Below are 27,161 nucleotides of genomic sequence, written 5' to 3'. Positions count from 1 at the left end.
AGACAATTTCAATAAACCAACTTCGTCCCGCACGCTAATTATGCCATTTTAGGAAAGATTTTAGCAATGCCAAGATGAAACGCGGTCTAATAAACCGTAATTAAGCCCGCCTACTCTTCAATTTACATCAATTCGAAATTTGTGTACTCACGAAAAGAAATAAAGTAGCCCTACAATTACAAAAGCTTGTCACTGAAGCTCTAATTATCTTAAATTTTACATTCCAGGTCTTTTGATAATTACAGTTAGAAAATAAGTGGATTTTTTTTACGTTGTCCGTAGGCGAAAATCAGCACATTTTTCTGGCTAAATTGGCGAACAGTTGGTCATTAAGTATTTTAGTTCTGCTAAGGTGACAGCCTAAATTTTGTCAGGAATTTTTTTGATACTTGATCGTCGAGAAGAAAAGTTAATAATAATGTTATCCGGAAAACTTTCATTCATGTAAGTTAAAATTATAATTATTTATTGTTTTAATTCTTTTTTTTCTTTTTTTTTTAAATTAAAAATTATTATATATAATTTTAAATAAGTTAAGTTAATTTAATCGTTAAACACAATTTATTAAATAAATTTTATTTATTAATTTTAATAACTTTTAAAAGAATTACCACAGTTTTTAATAACATTTATGGCCTTTATTACCCTAAAAAAATTATTTCAACTTACGTAGAAGGGTAATTTAATTAAAGAGAAAATTTAACGCTATTTTAGTTAACTCTAAAAATAAAACCAATTCCGGGGCAGAATTACTCGCAATTCTAAGTAATGCGTTAAATTCAATCATGTTATTTTTTTAAACACGTGATTTTACCATTTGTTTACTAATTTATTTCACCCTACAGCCAGTACACGCGAGCATATAACCTTTTAAAAACAATGTGGCACATTTCGGATATAAAGTTACTATAAAAATTTACATTTAGTTTTTATAGGGTTGACTTTGTCGTACGGTATACCACGATGCAGCTTATTTTTTTGTAAATGAACTTACATATCCGTTTATTATTTCACGTATAATTTAAATGCAGCGCAAATAACAATATATCTAATTGTGAAGTGTCGTTCGTTTTGGCTGTGACGTCATATTAGTTTTGTAATCCCAAGTTGTGTAAATCCAAGATTATTTAAATTTTTTACATATCATTGTTTACCAATAAATAAAAAATCACACGTAAAATGGCATAAGCAAAAGAAATAACATTTTTTTTGTTCAAAAGACCGTATTTAAAATTGCAAAATTGAAAGTTTTTTTTAAGTTTTCGAACAAACATTTCCTTGTACTGGTCAGCCATGTTTATTATTAACATAGAAATCGTGTAATCTGATTATGACGTCACAAACGTATTGAGAAATTGAATAGTTTTTGCACGAACTTGTAAAAATCAGCGATTTTTTATTAATTTGATAATTATTAACGCTACATAATTTGTTTTTAAAGGCCATGGGTATTACTTGGTAAATTACTAGATGTAATTGTTTTGTTTAATTGCGAATCGGCGTTCTAAAACATCATTAACACAATTAACCTATTAATCAAATAAACGTAACAACTTTTTTTTCGGAAAAGCGTAATTAAAAGTAATGGCGACGTTATTCGGTTATGACCCTTGCGCGCGTTCTGAAGTGCGACCGGCGTTATGACGTGTCGTATAAACCAATTAACATTATGACGTCACAATATAGTTGTCATTAAATAAATTGGCAAACATAAAAGTTAAAATGTTAGAAATATAAAAACCATTTAATACTAAAAAAATTTTTTTTTTTAAAGCAACATTTTTAAAATTAAATATATGTCAAACAATTGTGTCACAAATCCTATATTTTACCTGATAAGATCATTATAAAAACAAGTACAAAAAATAACCAACAAATTTTTCCATATTTGGTAAGACAAAAAAAGCAATTTTGTATGTAAATATAAATTAATTCAATTTGCTTAAACCAAAATCAAAATTTCCGAAGAAAATTTTATGTTCTTTGTGTTTCTATATTTATACTAGCCTCAAACAATAAGTGTGTTGTAAAATATAAAAACAAATTACTTTAAGAATGTAAAAACCAAATTAATAATTTAAAGTTGGCGGCCGCAATACGTAAAAGCAAAAAGTAATTTCATTTTCTATTCGAAAATAAATTAAAAATAAAAACAAATTTAAAGAACAATTTTGTTTAAAAAAAAAAAAAATTACATTGAATTGTTTTATACGTAATACAAAATCTAAAATTTTTAAATACATAAAAAACAAAAATTCACGCATTTTTTAAGGTTATCATCATTTGCAATAAATACTGATCTAAAAACGCAGGCCTTTAATTAGCCGGTATATTTAAATAAAACGACGCGCCTAAGGTGAGCTAGCACGGAATGGTACTTTAGAATTTTTTAAGTAATGATTAAATGCCATTAATCCCTATGTTAAAAGGTGAGGCAATATCTTAAAAACGACTGCGCCTAATTAAGTTGATTTTCGGCCAAATTTTTAAAGATTTTTTTTTTTAAATAACAAATTTTTAAATGTACTTTTTGTTCAGGCATCATTCACTACGTTAATTAAAATAGTTTTTTTATTTAACTTGATTTTAAAATCACTTAAAAAATTAAATCATTTTTTTTAAATCTTTTAGGCTGTTTTACCTTTGTGTCGCTCTAACGACTACACTGGTCATGTGCCAACAACCTGACGTCATAATAGCACACCAATATGACCACGCAACAACCACCGCGGAACCAGAGGGTTCGTTAATATTTAGTTATTTTATATTTAAAATTTCGAAATAAAAACTTTAAAAATTTTTTAATTTTTTTAAAAATATTTTCTAACACATTTTTGGATAAAATAGCAAAATAAATAAATAAGAATCACGCCATGCAAAAATGCTTTGATTTTAAACTAAAGTGTCAAAAAAATAATTTTGATTAATGCAAAGATTGATTTAAAAACCCATAACAAGAACGTCATCTTATACCTCAAAAAACTGATTTAATCAATTTTTTTCTTTTGTTTTCAATGTTTTGCAAACGGTCGAGTCGATAAGATCATATCAACGATCAGGGCACAGTATTCGTATTAAATATCAACATTTCAATTTGATAGGCATAAAACATTGTAAACTTAGATAATATAGCAATACCATAATATTTATTTTTATAGAAAAAAATAAATTAAATAAATTATTTTTTAATTCACAAAAGAAATATTTAAAAATTGATATATAAATTGGTTTAGGAAAAAAAATTTTAAATTTGAAAAAATGATTTTAATTTTAATTTAATAAAGGTGTTAAACAGGTTAAAATTTTGTTAAACAAATAAAAAACTATTTTTTTTATATTTAATTTAAATTCAATTTGGACCTATTATAAAACCATTAAATCACTAGGTGTTATAAAGTTGCTACAATTTCACATTCTTAACCACAATTTTGTTAAAGTTAAAATAACATTAAAAACAAGTTTAACAAATATTTATGCAGAAGCAGGTTTTTAGTAAATAACCTTTAAAAAAAATTTATGATATATTCCTGAATTTAATTATTAAATGACAATTTTTTAACATTATTAAATTATCATTTTATTAACATCTAATAAATTAACCCTTAATAATATTCACTTAGTTTAAAATAAAAAAATACAAATTATCAAGTTTAGATATAAATATTTTATTTTATTAGGAAATTTAATTTTGATATTAGCGTAAAAAAATTTAGGCGTTTTGTTTATCATACTTAATAAAAACCTGATGTTAAGCGTGTTAAAAATGTTTGATTATAATCTATCACATTTTTGACATAGGCCGACGTCAAAATTTAAATTTTCAAATTACTTAAAGGCTAAACGGGTTTAAGTTTGTTTTAAAACATATTTGGTTAGAGTAGTGACGTCATTGAAAAGAATTATGGTTAAATTGACCCAAGTTAATGTTGATGGATAACACAACGAGCAATGCTTTGTAGTTAAAATCCGATTTTGAAACAATAGTACTTAACCATTTTATTTACCCATACAATGGAATTATAGATTTAACATATACGAGAATTGGATATTATTCGAAACAACGATTATTATTATTGTTCAGTTTATAAATATGCCATTTAACACCATTCTAAGCTTATTTTAGTTTAAGTGCACATTTTAAACGATACAAATAAGCTCTTAATCTTTAAATTCTGCATTCGAAAGCACTTTGGTTTAAAATATAAATGTATCAAAGAAAGACTTCGACAATTTCTGTTTGATATGACATTCAAAAATGTCAACATGAGATTTAAGAGTCTTCTGCTGTTATTCGATACCACTAAATCACATACTTAAGGTATCAACCAAAGAAAAATTCGCCTTAAATTACAAATCCGAATTCTTATCAGATTTTATTGGCGACATTTTTATTCGAAATTTAATCCACATTTTCCGAATTTTAAAAATAAAAAAATGGATTCTTATTTTAAAGATTACATCATACATTGCTTCAAATTTGATAATTATTGATTTTAAAAATACCCTTACATCTTTACTATCTAGTTATCTTGGTATAAATCAAGGTTAAGAAACCAAAATCTATAATTAAAGGAATGAGTAAACCCACATAATGCAGGAGAAACGTATAAAAAATAAATAAAATTGTAAAAACTAGTTTATTGGTTTTGCTAAAAGAGCATTCATACAAGAAAATGTTGTTTTGTAAGTTTTTTAAATCACCAAAAATTTTAAAAACTTTTGCGAAATTGAAAAATAAAAATCTTTATTGAAACAAAAATTTGAAATTTTTTTTTTACCTTGTAGGATTGTTATCCAATATTTTCTAATCACGTGACACCGTTAACATTTTTCTTTTTTTAGATTGCGAGAGTTCGTTTGAAGGTTTTGACGGTTTTTATCTACAAGGAGTGAAAGAGGATTTCTTTATAACTTACAACAAGACAAGTTTTGAAGATTGCATGCAACTATGTTGTACCGAACAATTGTAAATAATTTTTAATTTACTATATTAGACAATTTATAAAAAAAACTTGTTCATTTAAAGTTTCAAGTATTTATATTTTTTATTACCGTTTTTAATATACTGTTTTAAGTCAATATCACTTTTTTTGTAGGTTTATAAAACAATTTTTAAGACATATTTAGGCAAAATTTTGCTGGAATAAATCTTTATCTTTCTTTTTAATCCTAACGTTGACATTATTTTAGTTTCGTCTGCCAGTCATTCAGTTACTTCGGTGCATTAGAGATATGTTATGTGATGAACATCACCCAATACACCCACTCGAGCCGACCTCAACCTGGACAAACTTGGAGACATTACCAAAAATACGAATTCGTGCCTCCAGGTGAATAAACTTAATTTACTCTATTTTACAAAGATCATTTTAGTGACATTTTTAACAATCAATATAGCCAAGCAAATATATTGCTTGATTGCCCTAAAGTTGCCAACAAACGACGATTAAATTATCCAAAAAACTGTTTTACTATAGCTTTGAATAAGGCGTTACTATTTCATTAACAAGTTTTTTAAACTAACAAGCCAAAATCGTCCATCTCCATTTTAATATGATCATATTTATTGGTTCAATTTTACAATGTTAAGTAGGGCTTGATTGCCAATATTTTGATTTTTGCATGAATAACAAATCACCAATGTTTGGTTGTCGTCAGATGCACGATCCATTAACGTGTTGTGTGATTTGCATGCTACAGCCTTATTACTTGCAGTTGATTGCAGTGAAATGTGCTTAGCTTATGCTTTGCTTGAAATCAGAGATATTTAGCCATCTAAAACACTAGATAACATATGAACACTTATGTTTATGAAAAAAAAAACTTTGAAAAAATTGTATTTTTTTACCCACTATCAAAATTTACCCAGAAAAGTTTATAAGAAATGTCAAGGTATAGATTGTTACAAACAATAAACTAGGGCAGAAATTAGCCTCGATTTTAAAGTTTTGTGTTGGTGTAAATCAAAAAATGTCGTAATATAGAAAACACAACCATGATACCTGAAGCAACTACATTCAATGATATCATCGAAGAGATTGTAACAACGACAACAACAGAGCCTACAACTAGCATGAGTAGCACAGCTAGTAGCATGTTAACTGATTCATTAACGCAGTCTACGCTGGTTGTCGAATCACAAAACACGCCGCATCAGTACGCTGAAAATACGACTGCTATTTCTACGACAGAGACTACTACAACGACGACGACGACTACTGAGCAGACGACTACCACTTTACCGCAGCAGGGAAGTTTCGCAAAGTTGGCACAATCTACAACGCTAGCACGTGAGTATTATAAAATGTCACCTTAATCAAATTTGTTTTTGTTTACAACATTTTAACAGTAACATTTTGTCATTTCATTATGTTGTTTAACTGACAGTTTGTCATCGAATTAATTTAACAGAATAACAATAACCCAAACGTTGTTTAATGTCGTTGTAAACTTTTTTAGTAATTTTAAAGTAATTTAATATTTCTAAATGAAAAAAAAACTTAAATTTTACAAAAACAACATCTCAAAACTTAAATTACCCAACTTATAAATAATTGAAAAGTTTGTATAGTACGGTACTGAATTTATCTTAGTTAAGTGGATTCTATTAAAAGAACCAAGATAAAATTAATAAATAAATTTAAAATTAATGTAGAAAAGCCGATAATTTATGTAAATAAGTGTTGTAAAAGCATTTTTGTTAAATCACAAGTAACACTTTATGGTATTTCCCAAAATTATGTTAATTTTATGTTAAAATTATGTTGTAATTTTGTATATGCTAATTTTTTTCACATTTTTAAATTCAAGTTAAAACTTATTTAAATTCAGCATTGACATTCAAAAAGAATTGCTAGGTTTATATAATATGTTTAGAAAATCCGATATTTAAATAAACAAACAAATGTAAAACAAATAAACAATAAAGGCACCCTATATAATTTATATAAACAAATCTATTTTAATATAAACAACTATGGCCTATTTAATCCTGTTTTTAATTATACTCAATCAGTTTAAATTATATATGTAAGTTTTAAAGTAATTTAAAAATTATTTTATTTTTGATTTTTTAGCGTGTTCGAAAGAATGTAAGAACGAGGGAAAATGTGAGTTGGTGCAGAAGGAAGAAAATGATTTAGCTTTTCTTCAGGAAACTTGCGTTTGCCCTGAAACTTATTCCGGAGAATTTTGCGAGCAAAGCGTGGAACTTGGTAATTTAAATTAAAATTTTAAAATTAAAAAAAAATTTTTTCAAACCAGTGAAAATTTTTCATTCTAACTTTTTTTTTACAGATTTCTAAATAATGTCATCAATTACCTTTAAAATTTAATCTATTAACTATTTTTTTTTACTTTAGCTGGCATTCCAACCTACATCATTATTGTGATAGCATTGGTTGCTGTTATATTCCTCTTGTTTTTATCGGTAATTATCATATATGTTATTTATCGCAAGAAGACTGGAAAATATCGGGTCAAAGAAGAAAACCATAAATGGGTCAAAAAGGTAAAAAAATACATTTTCTAATAGAGTCCTTTTATTTTTTTCCATTTTTTTAATTAAACAAAAACTAAATTTCTGAAGTGCGCACCTTTTATTTTATATAAGTTAAACTATAAAAAACATACCAACTTTTAAAACTTTACCAAAAAATTCTTAATACCAAACCGAAATTTTTAACCAAAAAAAATAGAATTACTAAATTTTCACATAAACAATTTTTCTCACACTATAACAAACAAACAGCAACGATTTCTGACGTCACAATGTCATACAAACACGTCATCAAAAACAAAATGATTGAATTGTGAAAGAATTAAATAAGTCACAATTATACTAAAACCACTGTCAATTAATTTCCAAAACTGGCAATAAGTATAGGGATGTGTGTACCTATTATAATTCCAATTTGACTGCGTTGTCATTAAACTTATCCCACGGAAATAAGTGAAATTATGTAAGCCTATATATGGGAATGTTTTTTTAAGATTTGTACTATATCGCGATAGCTCGAAAACTGCGTGATTTTTATCTGATTTTGGGGAAAATAAGCAACATTATTCGAACATCAAAATAATACCCATTAAAACAAACTTGTGTCAATGTTGTAATATATAAGCTCTACGGTTTAATTTAAAAAATTACTTTAAGATAATAGTTCTAAAAATGTAACATTTAACCGCAAAACCATGGCATTTTTTATGAATTACCATCCAATTTAAAGTAAATTTGTCTAACTTGTGTATCAATCATATTACTCATGCCTTATTTTCGAATAACTAACCTTATTTTAATGTGTATATTTCCACCCCTAAGGCTTTAATTAAAAAATATGTCATAATATTTTTACCTAAAATTTTATATCTGGATTTTTACAGCAAAGTCAAAACGCCCGAAGAGCACAAAGCTTTAACTCGACCCTGGATCGCCCGTCTCCCCGGAGCGAGTCCAGCGTGCCCGGATCCGTAACCTCGACCGGAACCCGAAGCACCGCCACATCTGTCTGATCTCACGTGGTCGATCACGTGACTATGACGTCACAACCATCACAGTTGTTTTAAAGTTCCGAATTGTATAACTTAAAAGACATTTTTTCTGGAAAATTTTATTTTTATTTCTCGCGCAGCGCGTGGAGGTATAAAAAATAATAAGACTTACGACTAAATTAATTTGATTTATGTTATTATAAATGCATTGTAGCAAAAAAGAAATAAAATATTGAAATGCGCTTTAAAGCCAAGTGTTACATTTGTTTTATCTTATTTTATTATATTGAACCAGTTTTTACACTTTTTCGAAATTTTCGTTTCTTGCCCCAATTTTTTAAGTATTACGCAATTTAAAACTCACAAAAGCTTAAAAAACTAAAATAAACCATTTACACATCATTTGCATTTAAAAAAAAAAATTTTCGCTTTATTCATATCATTATCCATATATACACCAAACTTACTGCTTTAAAAATAAAAAAAAAACTGCATATTAAATATCATATCTGCACTGCTTTAATACAATATACTGAGCAATTTTCATTATACCAAATCACCACCTAACACCATTGTAATTTAAACTCACAGCCGCTTTAAACACATGTACACTGTGAATTGATGTACAAACCCATAAGAGCTGTTACGATACAAAAGTTGGATTGCATTTTTAGTGGAGCGCCTCATTTAAAACACATTACTTTTTCAGGATTTTTTTCTCTCTACCACGTGCCTTGATTATTTTTTTTAGCTGACAGCCATATATATATATATTATTGTTTTTAATGTCAGTTATTATTCTATTGTTATTATTATCGCTTTGTTTTTACCGCTGAACGCTACGACTTGTATATTTTTATTAATAAATAAAAAGGGGCGAAAATTGATAATGTGTGTTAAACTGCTTGATTTTTACAAAATTAAAACTAATTTTTATATAACTACACCCCCTAAAGATTCCCACATAATTTTGTTTAATTATAAAAAAATTTATAAAAAACTTCCATCGCTTGGAATCGAAAAATCGACCTGCGATCGGTTTGCATAGTGTTAATGCATCGGAAATGTTAGGTTCAAATGGCATGCGGTTAAAACTATTAAGAAACGATTAGACTGGTGAATAGATTATGAAGTTTGCAGATTTACATCGTTCTTTCTAACTGCTTCTACACATTCATAAATAAGAAAATAAAGGTAAAGAAGAAATATAATTAGCAATACCTTGTGATATAGGCTTAACATAACTTAGCTATCTTTAGTTTAAATTTTAACAGTTATTTTTTGCTAATTTGTTACATAATAAGAACTATTATTCAAAGATTAGTAAAAGGTTTTGAGATAATTTTAAGATTTATTTTAACAAAAATAAAACCGATGTGAAATTAAAATAAAAATGGATTTTAGCGACAAAGCTGACTTAGTTATTTGTAAGTAGAAAATACTAATTTTAGTTTTTAAAAACAATGTCATAAATATGTTTAAAAGATTAAGTTTAGAACATAAGTTATTAAATATTATTATATTTTACTTCGTTAAATATTTAATTTATTTTTTTAGTAAGATTTGACGACGGTAGTCAGGCAAAACACTCACGGAAAAAATTATCAAATTTATGCGAATATTTTCGAATTTTGCTGAACGGAAATTTTAGCGAAAAAGAAAAAAATGAAATTAATTTACAAAATGTCGATGGAGAAATACTCAGCAAACTGTTACAACTTGATTCAAATAATGATTTTGATTCAATAAACAGGTAAAAAATATTATTTATACTTTGAACTTTATTACTCATAAAATTTTCCGAAAAATGTTTAAACATTTTTAATAAGCGAACGTCATTATACAAATACAATCAGAATGTCGATAAACATCTTATAATTGACTCATAAAAAATTTTGGAAACCAATTTTTTTACAAAATTAAACTTTTATTTCAAAAGTTTGATACCCAGCCTAAACGAAGCCTGGAAATTAATCGAAACAGCTGACATGCTCACGCTGAATTATGACGTCATAGACAAATACGTCACGATGAATTTCATTACTAACAACAACTGTGAAGAAATAGTTTTAAATGGGCATGCATATAACAGATATAACATAGTAGCGGCAGCTCTGAGATTTCTATGTATAAACAGGTAATACAACTATCTAACAAATAAGTAATGCACTTAATTTATTTCCTAATTTTTAACAAAACAACATTATTTTTTTTAAACATAGATATAATATAATTTTTTTACTTCTGATTACTTTTATTTTAGGTTACAAAAACCAATAGAAATGTACGAGGACTTTAACCAAATAAAAAATACCAAAATATTTAAACAAAACAGCAGTTACGATTCGAATACTGAAATTGAATCAATTTTAAACCAATACCAACTTAAACACGATTTCTATATCATTGGAGGTTATAATTTTAAAACCCAAACACAATGTTATAAAATTGATGCAAATCGAATAACAAGTTCTAACTTGGACACAAACAATAACGAAATTAAACAAAATTTCTCAAATTTCACGCCAATTCCTAGTTTTCCTGACGATAAAATTGAAGATTATCGAATCGTTTCGATTGATTGTGATATATTTGTTACCGGTGGATTCGACTACGAAAGTAATATTGCCACGACCGCTGTCTGGCGCTATCGAGCAACTGATGACAAGTGGGATAAAGTATCTCCAATGAAACACGCCAGGTAAAAGTTAAAAAACGAACACAAAAGCTAACACAGGGTCAAAAGGTCAATAATGGTTTGGTTAAGATGTGGGTAGGTCACAAGGTCACGAAGTCACTGAGTAACGGTTATATGAAGAAAAAGCGTTGTGCGTTACAAAACAAAATAACTACATATATAAAAATTTGAATATGAATTTTAGATCATTCCATTGCGCAGTAGCAGTTCAGAATCAATTGTACGTTTGTGGCGGTTATAACGGTTATAAGGTTCATTCTAGTTTGGAACATTACAACGCAAAACTGAACAAATGGATATCACAACCGAAAATGTTAATGGGTAAGCGCGTGTAAAAAAATATGCATGGTTTACAATTCTTATAACACGAGATGTATTTTTATATAATGACATCTTAAAAATAAAAAAATGGGTTGCCAATAGTGTTATTGTGACATTTTTAAGCTATTTGTAGACTCCGGACTTGGCGAGGATTGTGGTTTTAGTGTGACTCGAATTTAAAACCTTTCGGATAATAATTCAATGCAATAACTAGTATATCACACTGCCGGAATTCGCCAAAAAATTTACTAAGTTTTACCGTTTAGGGGTGGGTCATGCTGCCTGTGCCTCGCATTCACATAATTTGTACGTTGTATGTGGTCAGTGTGGTGTAAAATCAATTCAAACAACCAACCAAATACAAAGATTTGACACTTTAACAAGGCAGTGGAGTTATATTACGCAATATAAATCGCCAGGTAAGGCTACCGTCAATGTTTTAATAGTTTAAACAAATGTATTTTTCTTTATAACAAGATAATTAAAAATGGTCTTTATTTTACTTTAAATCCAGTGTTTCATCCTTATTCTGAGTATGGGCTCAACTGTCAATTTGTTGATGACGTCATGTATATATTTGGTGGCCAAACAGTTAGAGTGGATTGCTATGACTTAAATAGCAGTGAATGGAAAAGGTACTTATGCATTTTTACACAATTTAGTAAAACAGGTAAACAGGTTAAATATATGTAAAAATAAAAAACTGATCAAACTCTTTCTTATAACGTCGATAATATACGTAACACATACCCTAAATGAATTTGCAATGCTTTTTGGCTAGAATGCAAAAAGTGTGCCGCATTCTTCAGTATGAACGCTTAAAAGAGTCGCATATTCCTACAGCTGGCCTTCAGTTTGTTAAACTTAATAACTAGTATATAACACATTTCAATATTTTTTATGTTAAAAAAGCATACCATGTTTCGGCCTATCTTTATAGCAAAGAATTTTATTATACTTTTACAGACTTTCTGACACAAACGAACGCCGTTGTGATTCAACTAGTTTAACCTTTAGGGGTCAACTTATTCTGGCAGGCGGAATTGATTTTTACGACGGTTAGTATAACATAATCAAGTAATAACTTCTATATCCAGGTTTATATAATGAGATTTTATTTATTTGTAGGCTCATACCACGATACAGTTGAAATTTACGATAAAACGGAAAATAACTGGCAGATTGTGGAATGCAAGTTACCAAAGGCTTTAAAGAACCTCGGACTCTGTTACATTTTTAATGTGGAACGAAAAACGTTTAAGGAATCTTAATTTTATGATACTTATTGTTTTTTATCAGTGTTTTCTCTTAATTTTTTTAAATAAACACTTTTAAAACCTTTAAAACAGGTTTACAGTAAGACTGTTATATTTCCAAAAATATCTAACAAAACTTACCTTGTGACATGCTTTTGATTTTTAACTTCTAAGCCTCCATCTTATTTTTGTAGCTCTAACTTTTAGCTTTCCACTAGTATAACAATAGAGCAGTCAAGAAATTAAAACTTTACTAAGAACAGTGCATATTTGGTAATATTATTATTTAGTTAAAGTAGAAGCTACTTAAGCCTGTTTTAAGCAAACGCAAGGCTAGGGCAAGTTACAAAAAACGCGCGTTTTTTTATTTGTGCCCAAAGAAAGCTACGTCAAGGCGGGAATTTCAATGCTATTTTATTTGAGTTTTTCTCTCTTAGTTGTTAACAATAAAATATTCACAATTAAATGTTTTTTGTTATAGTCAATTACCTAAAATATCTAACAACAAATTTATCATGTTTAAATTAAGTTTAGTAATGTTATTGTTATTTTGCATTTAAATCGACTGTAAAACTTACCTTGTTGCCTATCCATTTCGATAACTAATATTACTGTTTCACATAATTAGCTTATAGTAAACAGTTGACATAATATTTATTGATCAAATCCTAATGTCAAGTGCACAATGGCGAAATAGTTTTTTTAAATACACCAGCTATAGCTAATAACTATTTAAAATATAACCCCAAGTCTTGTATACAAAAAAAGACCAGAATTTGAGGTTATAAAAATGAAATTATATTTCTAGATTTTCAATAGAAAATGCAAATGGTTTACATAAAAACAATAGTGCAATATATATGCCCAAAATTTAATTAAACTAATTCTTATATAATAAACCAATAGTTAAAAATTTTGAAATTGTGTTTTGCAATACAAATGATAGTAGGAACCTGAAGCATATATAAGTGCAAGAATATAATACAATGTTAATATAGTAGTAAGAAAAGTGATAGGTTATTGAGTATAGGTTAAAATAAGCAATAGTAATAAATGCATAATCAGTAGCATAAAAAATAGTATTTTTTATATGGAATACTATACAGACATCTGCAAAAATATTAACATTTTTTGTGTTTTTAAAATACCGAGAAAATAAAAAGTGCAATTTTTTAGTTGAAAATAAAATGTGTCGTAAAGTAAAATTGTAAATAAGATAATGATAAAATAAATTTGGCTTCATGATTGCTTCTTCTTAGCTAATTAATTTAGTCCATTGCATTCAAGTTAACACTTTTTATGAAAAATTGTCGGCCTAACAGTTCTCACACATTTTTTCGATGCAATTAACAATTAACGACGTCCAACCAGTTTGGTGGCTGCAAAAACCAATTAAAAATTTTAGAAATTCCAAATTACTTAAAAGACCAATTAAATGATATTTTTTACTACTTAACCAGCCTAATTTTTTAATTCTTAATTGAAATCAAAATTCGAATTGGATAATTAGACATTTTAAAAACTAACATTTTTTAACAATTTTTTAAAAAAGTAATAAAATTTGTAATTTGAAAAAGGGACCAAACAGGATTCGAACCCAAGACCTCTTACAGTCCCCAAACTTACCTTGCACCACAACCTCGGCCTGTATCAGCTTGGAAAAACTCGTAAAACAAAATAAGCTCCTTCCAAAATTCATCCTTAGCATAATCCTCATTTTCACCATGACAAGGTCTTTTTCCTGTAACTGGGTCAGGCTCGAATAGGGAAACAAGTCGTCGACAAATTTCTTTCGCAACATCCTAAAAAATTTTTAATTAATTTTCAAACAATTTTTTTTTTAACGCAAATAGTAAGTGACATAATTTAATATTTTCAATACAAGCATAAGAGACAATAATATTTTGTATCAATCTCATTATCTACAGCCTATATACTGTAGCCTAAAATACATTGTTGCTATATAGGCCTTAAACATAATGGTAACCATCCAAATAAGTAAAAAATATGCTCAACTAGTTTTTACTAAAGTAAGGTCAACTTCACGGCCTTAACATAGAGTAACAACCGTTACCCCGACCCAGTCTCAAGTTGCATTAAATCAGGCACTATAATCTGTAATATCCTAAACTGCCATAGGCAACTCAAGACTGGGTTGGGGTACCTGATGTTACTCAATAGTTAGGTTGTAAAGGCGATTCCACATCAAAGAATAATAATAAAAAAGTTTAACATTTGATACAAAACACAGATCCAAAAATGCAAAAGATTTACTTTTAATCTCATAAGATTTCCAGATCCAGTTGGACATTCAACTTTAAGAGTATCTCCATAGAAGTAATCGTATCTTTCCAGTGCTTCAATGATAAGGTAATTCACTAAAAAACAAAAAAAAATTGCCAATGTTTCAAACAAACCAAAAGAAGTGTGCATCATAGCTCACCAAAAATTAAAATCAGGTTATTATAATTTTTTAAAAAAGTTTATGAAAAAATATTTTGTAATATTTTGACTTTATTTTCAAGGATGACTTTTGATTCTCGCCTATTTTTTAGTTGCCTTTTTCTTAATACAGCCTTACTAAAGTAGTACATAAGAATTTAATAAAAAATGCTCTTATTCAAAGTGCAATCAATACCCAACTATATAAACATAATATCACAGAATTAAAATTTCCATACTTACCACATAACCATATTGGGCCCCTCCAATTACTATTCCCACCGAATAAGTAAGTATTTGATTCCCCTGGTACATAATCAACTCTATGTTCCTGACCATCAACATACATAGAAAATGGTTTGTCTTTGTGTACCTAAAAAAATAAATAAAATAAAAATAGTAAAAAATAGTTCAGAAATATGTATTTTGTATTTTTACCATTTATTCATTTTTTTTTTATTTTTTATTTAAACTGAAAATTGTTTTTAAACTTAATTTTTTTGGTTAATAAACAAGCCACATTTTTAACCTAAAGGCTAAGTAAAAATCACTAGTTAATAAGGTGTGCTAAAGCAAACACAATTTAGTAAGATAAGAGAGTTTACAAAAGAATAGTCAATACTTAACAAATATCATAGGCAAACATATTTTAAGGGCAAAAAATTTAAAATAAATTTTTTTTTGTAGTAATAAATAGGACAAATTAATATCATACAATTTAAAAATCACTTTAAAAAAGGGCTTTTAAAAATGTGAAAATTATAAATAAACTGAAAAAAATAAAAAAATAAAAATAAATTTAATATTTTATACTCGTACAATTTATTATAATATGTTTTTAAGTGAGCATATTAACATATATCTTACCATAGATAGGGATCTTATCCCGTAAGGTGACAAAAACTCATTTTCATCCAACAAATATTTAATAAGAGACAACAACTGATTTCTGGTAGGAATTGCAAGCAAAATTCTTTTGCCTTTTGCTGAGCAGTTTTTGGGATCTTGGGTCATAAAAGTGATCTAAAAAGCAAATAATTGAGATAAAGGGTAACACTATAGGTTTAAAAGTTAAAGGGGGGAGGGGGGGAGGGCACAAAATAGGTTAAAAATAAAAATATGAGTAACAAAAGGGTTAATATTGCTAAAGGGGTTTATTATGACAAAATTTACAAAAACTAAAAATTCAAATTAAATTTCCATTTTTAATTTTATAAAATTGCTATTGCATTTTTTTGTGATAAATTGTTTAAAAATTGCAATTGAATAAAGTAACAACTAAACAAAAATTTACCCTGTCCTGAAGATCCTTTCTGTTAGCCAAAAACCACTGAGTCCTTTTCTTAAACCCGGGCAGTATATGCATGTTCTCACCATCCAGTACCAGGCATGCGTATAAGGGAATTAGACCCACCATACTTCTCACTCTAAGGGGTTGTGACGAGTTTTCGAACCTAAGAACGTCGTAGTAGAAACCATCTTTTTCATCCCATAAACCTAAAAAAAATTTTGGGTTTACAATTTTTTTTTTTTTTTTTATTTAAAAAAAAATATTTTTACACCATTGTATGCTTTAGTAAATTCTTTGAAAATAAAGTAATATATACTGTATTCAAATTACAACCTCAAACAGGTACTTAGAATTGCAAGGTCAATGAGCATGCACAATGTGAGACTTATATTTAAACCCCTTTAACTATTAAGCTTTAATTCCACTTTTTAAAACTACAGCAATAATAAAATCACAATTTCAAAAATCAAGGGTCTTATTCAGTAATATACAGAATTATTTAAAATTAATTTATTTAAAAAACACAATTTAAATTTAACTATTAATAAAACATTAAAAAAATTATAACATAACATAAAAAAAAAAATAAGTATTTAAATTTACAAAAAATAAATTTAATAAAGTTTACCTTCGCCATGTCCTGCAGCATTAATGGCGTCCACGATCATAATAAAATGTTCAAAAAATTTGCTTGCCATATCTTCATAAGAAGCATCATGTAGTGATAACTCTAATGCTATATCTAACATTACTACACAGAAGAATGCCATCCAAGCTGTCCCATCTGCCTGAAAGCACAAACATTTTAAATTTCAACAAAAAATATAAAATATGAAACACTAAAAAAATTTAACAAATAATTAATAAATTTCAAGGGGTGGAATGTTAAAAAATGAAATTTTTAAAAATTTTAAAAAAATTGTAATTAGGTTACTAAATATAATTAGAAACATAAGAACTTTAGAATTAATAAATTTAATCTTAAAATATAAAAAAAAATTTACCTGCTCAAGTTGTCCTCCAGTAGGTAATGGTTTTGAACGATCAAAAACACCTAAAATTAAAAAAATAAAATTTACAGAAAATCACTTAATTTTAAAGTTATTGACATTATTCAATAAAAAATAATTTTGCCTATATTATCCAGTCCCAAAAATCCACCAGAAAAAACGTTTTTGCCTTCAGGATCTTTTCTGTTAACCCACCTAAAAATAAAGCAAATATTTTATTTGAGAAAAAACAAAAATATAAAACAAAAAAAAAATTTTTATAGTCAAAAAAATTCCCAAATAAAAAGTTTCACTATGCTAAAAATTGCTTAAAAACTTACCATGTAAAATTAAGGATTAATTTCTGAAAGCACCGAGCTAAGAATTTAAAATCTCTCTGGCCCTTAGGAGCAGTTAATTTATAAACTCTGTATACTGCCCAAGCATGAACTGGTGGATTCACATCATCAAATGCAAACTCATAAGCCGGAATCTAAACCCAATAAGAATATTTTCATTTTTTTTTTTCGAAAATATTTAAAATTTTAATGTTTTATGTAACATGAAAAATCCATGACAATGGCATGTAATATAGCATTTACATACTTCACAATTAAAACTAATTACAGGACCAGAATTAAAATGCTTTATTAAAAAAAACACAACTATTCTAATGTTTTTTGTTTTTTTTGAACATATTTTAACAAATTTTATTTTCCTACCTGCCCACTTGGAGACATATACCATTCTCTTAAGAACAAAAGAAGTTGATCTTTAGCAAATTCAGGATCAATTTTACAGAATGGAATCATGTGGAAGGCCAAGTCCCAAGAAGCATACTAAACAATTTAATAAAAATGTTAACTTTTTTATTAAAATAAAATTTTAACAAATTTTTTTACAAAAAAAAAATTATTTTGTGGTATTTATAACTTAACATCAGGACATCTATTTAGGCAAAAATTAACAGACAGTTTTAGTAATTATTTAAAATTTAACCCAAAAATTAAAAAAACTTTGCATAAAAGAACAATATTTAAATTTCTTCAAGTGTGATTTTGATTAAAATCTTAAAAACAAAACTTACCCATGGATATTCCCATTTATCTGGCATTGAAATAACATCTCTGTTATATAAATGATTCCAATCTGAATTTCTGCCAGTTAGTCTAAACAAAATTAAAAAAGGTAAGTTTTCGGGACATTTTTTTTGTGAAAGTTTTCAAAAATACTACAAATTTAACATATTATTACAATTTAAAAACAATTTTCACACAAAAATTATTGGGAAACTTAGCAACAAAAAAAGAAATTTAAGCATTTTTTGAAAAGATTTAAAACTTTTATTAGAAATATAAAACCGCACAATTAAATTTATTTTGCTTAATTATATTTTGTAAAATTTGAACACACAAAATTATTAAACAATAGATCACTAATGTACCATAATAAATTTGCATATTGAATGTTTCTTTTATAGTTTAAAAAGTGTAGAAATCACAAATAAAACCCTTAAGATAAAAACCGCATTAAAAAATTCCACACAAAGGAGTCAAACATACAAAGTACCAGTTTGTGCCATGTGATATCCCTAACCAGTGTCGACAACCAAGTGGTTTTTAAAATCACAACTAAACCAACAACTACATATGACCTCTTCAATTTAAAAGAATTAATTCTTAGGTTTGTTTTTTATAAACTTATTATAGATATCATGTGATTATTATAAGTGTCACAACACTTTTAACCAATATGTTTTATCATATCATTAAATATATATGAAGTCAACAGATTTTTAGTATGTTATTATACCTACTTATACTTACACCCATATTTTAGCATAGAAACTATTAACAATATTTTTGCAGAACAAAAAAAATGATAAAATACTTTTTAGGTATATGTTTTTAACATAGATATATTAACTCTGAATAAGATTCTAACTCCTTCCAGCCTGTATAAACAAACTATAGCCTTGTGTTTAAAGTTAAAGCGATAAACAGTAAAGTTGAAGGACACTTAAGAAAATCCAGAAATCAGAAATAAAATTTTAGGTGAAAACATTGTCGCGTAAGAACAGAGCGCTACTAAGCCAATTTGCTTAGCAAAAAAAGACAAAAAAAGTTTTTTTAAGTATCTTAACACTGTTAATAAAAATGTGATATTAGAAATATGTACCAGGTTTTGAACAGCTTGTTATGGTAGCCTACCTAGTTTTACCAAGGTATTCACACAAGTTAAGGCCAACTGTAACCAAAAAAAGTCAATTTCGTGAATTTAACAATAGAAATATTATTCTAAAAGCAATAAATTGTTAAAAATTAGATTTTAAATTTAATCTACAATGTCGACATTGTTGATCATGCAAACTTGTGATACAATGAGATGTAATGAACAGTGTTGTTCCATTAAAAATATGAAACATCTTGGCATCCATAAAAGTGATTTTTGTTGCTCAGAAAGTTTTTACGAGATGCATGAAGTGTTTAGAAAGGCAACAATGGATATTCATAATCAGTAAGTTATGTTTTTTTTTTGAAGGTTTAAAATATAATGCCGGTTAAAAAATAAGATTAAAATTTGGAATTTTCCTTAAAAAAGGTATATATATATATAAAATGTAAAATAAGTCAAACAAAAATTTAAAAACTAATTTTCAAAATAAAAATAAAGACAAAAATTAGCCCAAGAAAAATTAAAAACTTTTCCAAATAGATTTGGGTTTTCAAATTTATTTTAAGACTTAATAATATTTTGACTTAATAATCACATGTTTAATCATACAGAATATACCCTCCTATCAGACCAATACCTTCCACCACTCCACCTATAATTATTAACACAACTACAACAGCACAGGACACCAACCAAGGTTAGTATAATTCACACATTAATTTAAATTTTTCAATTGAGTATGATTTTAGTATCTTAATGATATTATAAAAGTTAATTTACTCACTTATTTAATAAATAAAAAAATTATAATTTTTTTACAAAACTTTAAAATATTTAAAAAATAGTATTTTTTTATTGTGTAAAGTTTTGACATCATTAAATTTCCCATAACAAGTAAATGAGCACTAATAACGTGACTGATATATCCTGTGTAAAACAAAGGCTGTTAAAAAGCTACATAATACCGAAAAATAATCATGATTATTAAATATTAAAAAATTTGCTAAATTAGCTTTAATACAAAACATTTAAAAACTGTTTTAAAACAAGCCAATTTAATTAAAAAATGCTTAATAATACAAATAAATAAAAGAATAAATTTAGCAAATATATATAATTACTTAAAAATTAATATTTTTTAGATACCTATGGATCTAACGACAAATACAACAACATGGCTCTTGGGTTGTAAAAAAAAAGTTTTTTTTGTTTATTTGCTTTTAAATTTATCTATAAGACCATTATGTTTTATACTCCTAAAAAACTGTACTCTACAAAATAATTTTAAACTTTTTTTACATAAAGACCAATTAATTTATTTTCAAACTATATTTTTAGGTGGAGTCATTTTGGTATTGCAAGTGCCATTACAGCCTTCATGTTATTGGTAATGGTTTTTATATTGCTTGGTTATATTGTAAGAAGAAAACAGAATAAGCAATACAGAGACAGACATTCTGGGAATATTATAGTCCATCATTCTGCCGGAACAGATCGACTAACTATCAACGACTTGCCACAGATTTATCAGAATATCAACAACAATAATATCAGGTAAAAAAATGAACGTTTAAACATTTTAAACAATTTAGTTCAAAAAATTGCAAATTGCTAAGAGTTAAGTGTTTGGTACTAAAAAATGCTAGTTGCAATGGCGTTGCAATACATCTACACTTGTTATATTTTGTCTGTGCACCACAAATAGAATATTTTTTATTTTAAAAAGACATATTTTGCCAAATGAGCTTTAATATAAATTGTAGCTAACTGAAAAATATAAAAACTTTGATTTTTTTTATGAACATTTTAGTATCCCCAGCACACCCCCATCTATCACAGAACAACAAAAAGAAATTATCAACAAAAAAGCATTAGAAGCAAACCTGCTTCATCAAAACATAACACAATCTAACTCAGGTATTTTAAATAAACTCAAACTATTCAGACAATAATTTAAAAACATTTTTTAAAAATTAAAAATTTCTTTGAGCTGATATTTAAAATATATATTACCTAGAATTTTTTATATAATTTTAAATAATTTTTTAGTAATTAATTTTTTACACTTTTGCAATTGTTGTATCATAGGACCAAGCACCTCAGCCCTACCTGCTTATGAAGACTTATTTTTAACAGAAAATGAGGTCATTAACCATTCAGTTGCTTGAGCATTATAATATGTGTATAATTCTGTCAATATTTGTAAATATATTGTTTTGTATATACTTGCATTTTATATGTTTATAGTTAACTAGTACCTTAATTAAAAAACCGCAATTAAAAAAACAATACATTCTTAAACTTTAAACTGGTTATTTATACCAACCAAATTAACCATCTTAACAAGCTTACAATATTGCACACCAATATATTTCAATTTTTTGTTTAATAAATTATATATAACTGGTTTCAAAAACACTAATAAATAAAACACCATTTTGTGTTATATTTTACATAAAAAACATCAATTTATCAAAAAAAGACCAACCTTTTGGTGGGTGGTTTAATTTGGTCCTCATCACCATGCAACCAGCTGTTGATGATATAATGGTAAAATTGTTTGGACCATAAAAGACCAGCACAAGCTTGCCGTAAAATGTTCAAATATTTCTTTGAAACATCAGGATATTTACCCTAAAAAAAGTTTAAAATTTTTTTAATAAATTCTAAAAAAAAACAGTAAAATATTAAAAACTCACATAAAAAAAGTAAAAAAATATTAATATGTAGCCAAAAATCATTAAGATGGTAAAATAATAGCAAAACAAATTATTTGAATATATGTGCCCATAAAACTGTCTTAAATTAAAAAAAGATCCTAAAAATTTACCAATTAATCACCAAATAATATAAATTAAAGTAATTATTTAATAATAATTTACCTTGTAAAAAAGATCAGCCTCAGAAATTCTTTCTTTAATAATGGACTCGAACTCCTCTCCGAACAGTGGCTTTCCCGCCTGTTTTGTTTCAACCAATCTCGAACAAAGTGAAACGCTTTCTAAAAATTAAAAAATAAATAAAAAGTAAAAAAAAAGAAAATTTAGGAAAATTTTTATTATATTTGACCAAGATCAAAAAAATATTAGAAAAAAAAATAAATATATAAATTAAAAAAAAAATTTGATCAACTATAAATTGAGGTTGCATACACAAATTTTTAATTGATTTTTAATTTAAAATGTGAAAAGTTGAATTTAATCTTACCTCCAGCTGGTATGGTAAGAACGTAATAAGCAGCAACTTTCGTTCCTTTTCCTGCATTACTTACTGCTTCCTTTTCCCCTAAAAATAAACAAACTTATAAGTAGATGTAAAATTTACATAACATAAGTGTGTTAAATATATTTTCTGTGACTTTTATATAAGCTTTGATAAATTGCATATTAAAACATTTTAAAAATACAAAATTTTACTTTCTCTTTTAAAAGTAATTTTAAGATACTTTCATTTAAAACAAAAAAAAATATACTAAAAAAAAAAAAAATTTGAAGATCTAAAAAAGTTCCCTAAAAAATAAACTTCATTTTACATAATATAGTACCTATGGACTAAAGCATTTAATCACATGTTGAAAACAAATAAGTAAAAATTAATTTAAAAATTTAATAAACATCCACATACCATTAATAACATAACGATGAAAGGCATCCTTATAAAACTTTGTGTAGCTCAAAATGTTGAAAAGTTTTTCGGTATTTGTTTCATTTTCAGTTATAAGTAATACTGGGTCAGGTTGTCCTTCAACTTTTTCGAATTCCCAACTCATTTCATCTGTAAAATAAATAAAAGTTTGTTATTTTTGCACAAATTATTTTTAGACTTGTTTTTTGAATATTAATTAGTTTTGTCATTAAGGTTTTATTGCAGATTAAATGTTGTTGCTTATTGAATACATATGTATGTATGTATGTAGTAAAGCTTACAATAAATATATATTTTTAATTTAAAGAATCTAAAAAAAAATCTGTTATTCTCGGTGTAGGAAGGTTGACTTTATAAGCTAAACATGGAGTAACATCAGTTACCCAGTCTCGAGTTGCTTTTGTATATTATTGATTGTAATTGCCGATACTTAAAAAGAGCTAATTTAGCGATGGCTCAGCAGAAGTTTTGACCCTTAATAGCACCTACTCAAGGACACTACATCATGAGATCAGCGGGGACAAACCTAGGTCTCATGTAGTAAAGTCAAGTGTTCTGACTACAAGTGTTCTACACCACAATTTATAGTAACCAAGTTGGTACAAATGCAGCCTATATATTTGAGACCCATTCAGTTTAGAATAAAAAAAATACATATACTGTAAGATTTTTTATATTTAAAATTGGTTTACCTAACGTTTCATGATTACAAATCACGCTGTTCTCATTCAGTTTCTTGATGCTTGGTTTTAACCCACAGCCCTCATGTGTACATCCCCATATCCAGGTATTTCTGTACCAGAGAGTGGGTAAAACATGGATTGTTGCAGTTTCTGGTCCTCTGTTTGATACTGTCAAAAAATTGTAGATTTTAAAATTTTTAGGTTAAATAAATTTCGAGGATTAATTTAATATTTTTTGGAGGTAAACTTTTAAAATAATAAATTTTTTGTAACTTTTTAATAATTTATCTTTTTTTAAAGTATAATTCAAACCTTTTTTTTGTTTAGTTTAGTTTAAGCCTAAGAAATTAAATTAAACCTAGAACTTACCTGTAAATTTGCACAAAATATCTTGTGGCCCATTCTTAGCATATTCAGCTGTAACATCCCAATATCTATGTTCATGAAACGCACCTTAAATAATTATTAAAAACTTGAATTAAATTTAATTACAAACTTCATATTGTAAAATGAAAATAAGTTAAAATACTTCTTAACTGCAAGCAAAATTGTTTAGAATTTGTTTTTTAATTTCATGATGATTTTTAGATATTATTATATTTTTTGTGTAAACTTGCCTATAATTAAAAATAGGCAAAAAATGAACAAAAAATGAAAAAGTGAAAAATTTTACCAGTGTTTTCTAACTCATACTCTGGTACGTCTAACCCCCTTTCTCTGTTAGTCCTGATAATATCCTCATAGGGAAATTCACTTTGGGGGTATTTGTACAAAGCCTTCATGTACGAATGGGTCGGGGTAGAGTCAAGATAGTAATAGTTTTCTTTTACATCCTCACCATGGTTTCCCTCAGGGCCTGCGGCATGTGACACAGATAGGTTACAAGTTTGATTTAAAGTGGAAAATTATTTAAATTAAGACGACTAATAAAAGAAGACTAAAAATATATTTAAAAAATTTTTTTTCCAAGTTAAATTTAACTTTTACATATGCAGAAAATGCAGATATTTGCAGAATTTTAAACTTTATTCCAAAAATTTATGCAAATAATTTTTTTTTTAAATAGTTACAAACCAGTTAATCCAAATAGTCGTTCTTTCAGTATTGTATCTTTTCCATTCCAAAGAGCAACAGAAAAACACATGCGACATTGTCTATCACATATTCCCAATAAACCATCCTCTCCCCATCTATAAGCCCTCGATCTCGACTCATCGTGAGTAAAGTAATCCCAACTAAGATAAAATATAAATTGTTTTTAATTAATAAGCTGTTTTGAATATAAACAAGCATATTTATTATGTGAGTTTTTAAAATGCTGGCGAAATATATTTACAAATTTTATTTGCAGTTAGAAATTTATAATTTTCTTGACTTGATAATTTTATTATATAAATCTGCAGTTTAATATTGAAAATTAGTTAAAATAAAAAAGACTTACCATTCTCCATTCTCTGAGTAATCTTCCCGCACTGTTCCCCACTGCCTCTCTGAGAGGTAGGGACCCCATCTCTTCCAGTTCTTGCTCCTCTTTTTGTCCTCCAGTAACCTAAACTTTTCAGCCATTTTTTTAATATCCTACTTTTGCTGCTGTTGTAGAAAAAAAATTAAATTTTTAAAACAAAATTTTTTCTAAATAGTTTTTTTTTAATAATTTGTAGGAATTACTAAAATATTGAAGCAAGAAAATTTACAAAAATCAGCTTTCAAATACCAAACTAGAAAGCTTGTCCACAGTTTGATAATAATTATACTTAATATCATATTCCATGTCGTACCAATAATTTACCGCGATTGTGTTATCGCTTTGCTGAACATGATGAAACCATAATGAAGGTAAATACAAAATATCACCTGGGTAAATTGTACATTGCAATGGCACCGCATTTTTAAACGGTGGGTACTTATTTAAATCTGGCTTTAAAGGGTCTATATCAATCCAAGGCACAGTTAGGTTTTCGCACCTTACAGTCTTCCAGTTTTTATTTTCGTATTTAAACTGAAAAACTGGGAATTTTTTGTGGGGTAAAAAGGGTCTAGCTGTTGGTGGGTACAACGTGAATGTCTTTGAACCTTTTATAACACAATATAAGTTTTCATAATGGTCTTTATGTAGAGATGTTATTGCCTTGGACTGTCCCATCCAGAAATTTGCTGCGTCAGGTTTTTTGCCAAAAATTTCATTACCCCATGCAATATCTGGACTTACATCATTTAAAAGTTTGGAAAATTCAGTTGTTAAATTAGAGTTTTGTTTTTGAATATAATAAACACCATTGTCTTTATTATTATCATTGTTTTCAATAATCGATAAAAATTTTGACATTTTCATCTTTCTTTCCTCTGGCAAAATAAATTTATCCTCGTGGACTGCATCAGCTAAACCATTAGGTGTCACCGAAACACTAATTTCTTTGTCCCCAATTTTATTATTTAAATACTCAGGGGTCCATTTATTAAAAGCTTCCCAATCTTGTAAAGCATTTTGAATTATACAAGGCACATTTGCAGCTACGTGATGTCGATAAAAATCTAATGAATTTGGAAATCGTTTTATGTATGGTATATTTGATGGAATATATAAAGCATGAGCTTCATCTGCAATTTCCCTTAAGCAGAACTTGACTTTATCAGACAACTCTTCATCTTGCATTTTTTCAATTTTTTAATCAGTTAAAGCAAAACTTAATTACCCTAATTTTAAAGTCTAAAAATGTTCAAGTAACACATAAACTAGCTGACTAGACTGTATAAGTATTTCACTTACACGTTTTAAACTTATCACAAAGATAGACCAGACCACCTACAGACCTAAACTTATATTCACGTACTTTATATTTAATTTTTTAGATTTTCGTTTGTTAAAAGCTGAAAAACGTGGTAAATAATAACCAACTTTTACATAATAATAATCAGTTTAATGTTGAACAACTCTAAAGTTATTTTTAAACAAACTGCCCTGCCAATTTAGTTTTAAAGCTTAGTCATTATAAGACTTTATAAAGAAAGTTTGTTTACCTTTTTATTGAAATCGAAACAAACATTTTAGCAATAAAAGTTGTAACCGACTACATTTTGTATACACGTGCCATAGAGCAAACGTCACTGAGCATTTTTTCTTGCGGTAATATTAATAAAAACATAAAACTTTTGATGTATAGATTGTTTTTC

At 27.1% G+C, this 27,161-nt stretch overlaps 5 protein-coding genes across 6 annotated transcripts; 3 read left to right on the top strand and 2 right to left on the bottom strand.

Annotated features, from left to right (window-relative positions):
• Positions 1-236: 236 nt before the first annotated feature.
• On the top strand, positions 237-9,328 carry LOC145745554 (uncharacterized). 2 transcript variants are annotated; one of them, XM_082563668.1, is made up of 8 exons: positions 237-444; positions 2,632-2,741; positions 4,843-4,966; positions 5,191-5,330; positions 6,192-6,290; positions 7,077-7,214; positions 7,362-7,510; positions 8,383-9,328. In XM_082563668.1, the coding sequence occupies exons 1-8, from the start codon at positions 419-421 to the stop codon at positions 8,509-8,511; spliced, it is 915 nt and encodes a 304-aa protein (XP_082419794.1). In that variant the 5' UTR covers positions 237-418; the 3' UTR covers positions 8,512-9,328. The 2 variants fall into 2 exon arrangements, with proteins under 2 accessions (XP_082419794.1, XP_082419793.1); XM_082563667.1 differs by having other exon boundaries at positions 5,985-6,290.
• A 474-nt stretch (positions 9,329-9,802) lies between these two features.
• On the top strand, positions 9,803-12,780 carry LOC145745144 (kelch-like protein 23). Its single transcript, XM_082563141.1, has 9 exons — positions 9,803-9,917; positions 10,048-10,243; positions 10,430-10,627; positions 10,754-11,191; positions 11,373-11,509; positions 11,776-11,928; positions 12,024-12,144; positions 12,476-12,567; positions 12,638-12,780. Exons 1-9 carry the CDS (start codon positions 9,884-9,886, stop codon positions 12,778-12,780), a joined length of 1,512 nt encoding a protein of 503 aa, XP_082419267.1. The 5' UTR covers positions 9,803-9,883.
• A 662-nt stretch (positions 12,781-13,442) lies between these two features.
• Positions 13,443-25,651, bottom strand: LOC145745171 (uncharacterized). Its single transcript, XM_082563176.1, has 21 exons — positions 25,432-25,651; positions 25,065-25,225; positions 24,664-24,846; positions 24,360-24,443; positions 24,000-24,158; positions 23,287-23,436; positions 22,870-22,947; positions 22,545-22,663; positions 22,151-22,296; positions 18,575-18,656; positions 18,210-18,326; positions 17,829-17,980; positions 17,633-17,703; positions 17,503-17,552; positions 17,127-17,286; positions 16,502-16,704; positions 16,075-16,230; positions 15,451-15,580; positions 15,040-15,143; positions 14,392-14,567; positions 13,443-14,144 (listed from the first exon to the last, which is right to left on the bottom strand). The coding sequence occupies exons 1-21, from the start codon at positions 25,554-25,556 to the stop codon at positions 14,081-14,083; spliced, it is 2,670 nt and encodes an 889-aa protein (XP_082419302.1). The 5' UTR covers positions 25,557-25,651; the 3' UTR covers positions 13,443-14,080.
• On the top strand, positions 19,685-22,189 carry LOC145745175 (uncharacterized). Its single transcript, XM_082563181.1, has 6 exons — positions 19,685-20,004; positions 20,274-20,359; positions 20,805-20,847; positions 21,001-21,216; positions 21,473-21,579; positions 21,751-22,189. The coding sequence occupies exons 1-6, from the start codon at positions 19,832-19,834 to the stop codon at positions 21,828-21,830; spliced, it is 705 nt and encodes a 234-aa protein (XP_082419307.1). The 5' UTR covers positions 19,685-19,831; the 3' UTR covers positions 21,831-22,189.
• LOC145745174 (bifunctional peptidase and (3S)-lysyl hydroxylase Jmjd7-like) lies at positions 25,581-26,674 on the bottom strand. The gene has a single exon (XM_082563180.1). It carries the CDS (start codon positions 26,641-26,643, stop codon positions 25,690-25,692), a length of 954 nt encoding a protein of 317 aa, XP_082419306.1. The 5' UTR covers positions 26,644-26,674; the 3' UTR covers positions 25,581-25,689.
• Positions 26,675-27,161: the final 487 nt, after the last annotated feature.

The sequence above is a fragment of the Corella eumyota genome, chromosome 3 (assembly GCF_963082875.1).
Source record: "Corella eumyota chromosome 3, kaCorEumy4.1, whole genome shotgun sequence".
NCBI classification, from domain to species: domain Eukaryota; kingdom Metazoa; phylum Chordata; class Ascidiacea; order Phlebobranchia; family Corellidae; genus Corella; species Corella eumyota.
This window is presented reverse-complemented; position numbering and strand designations above follow the sequence as displayed.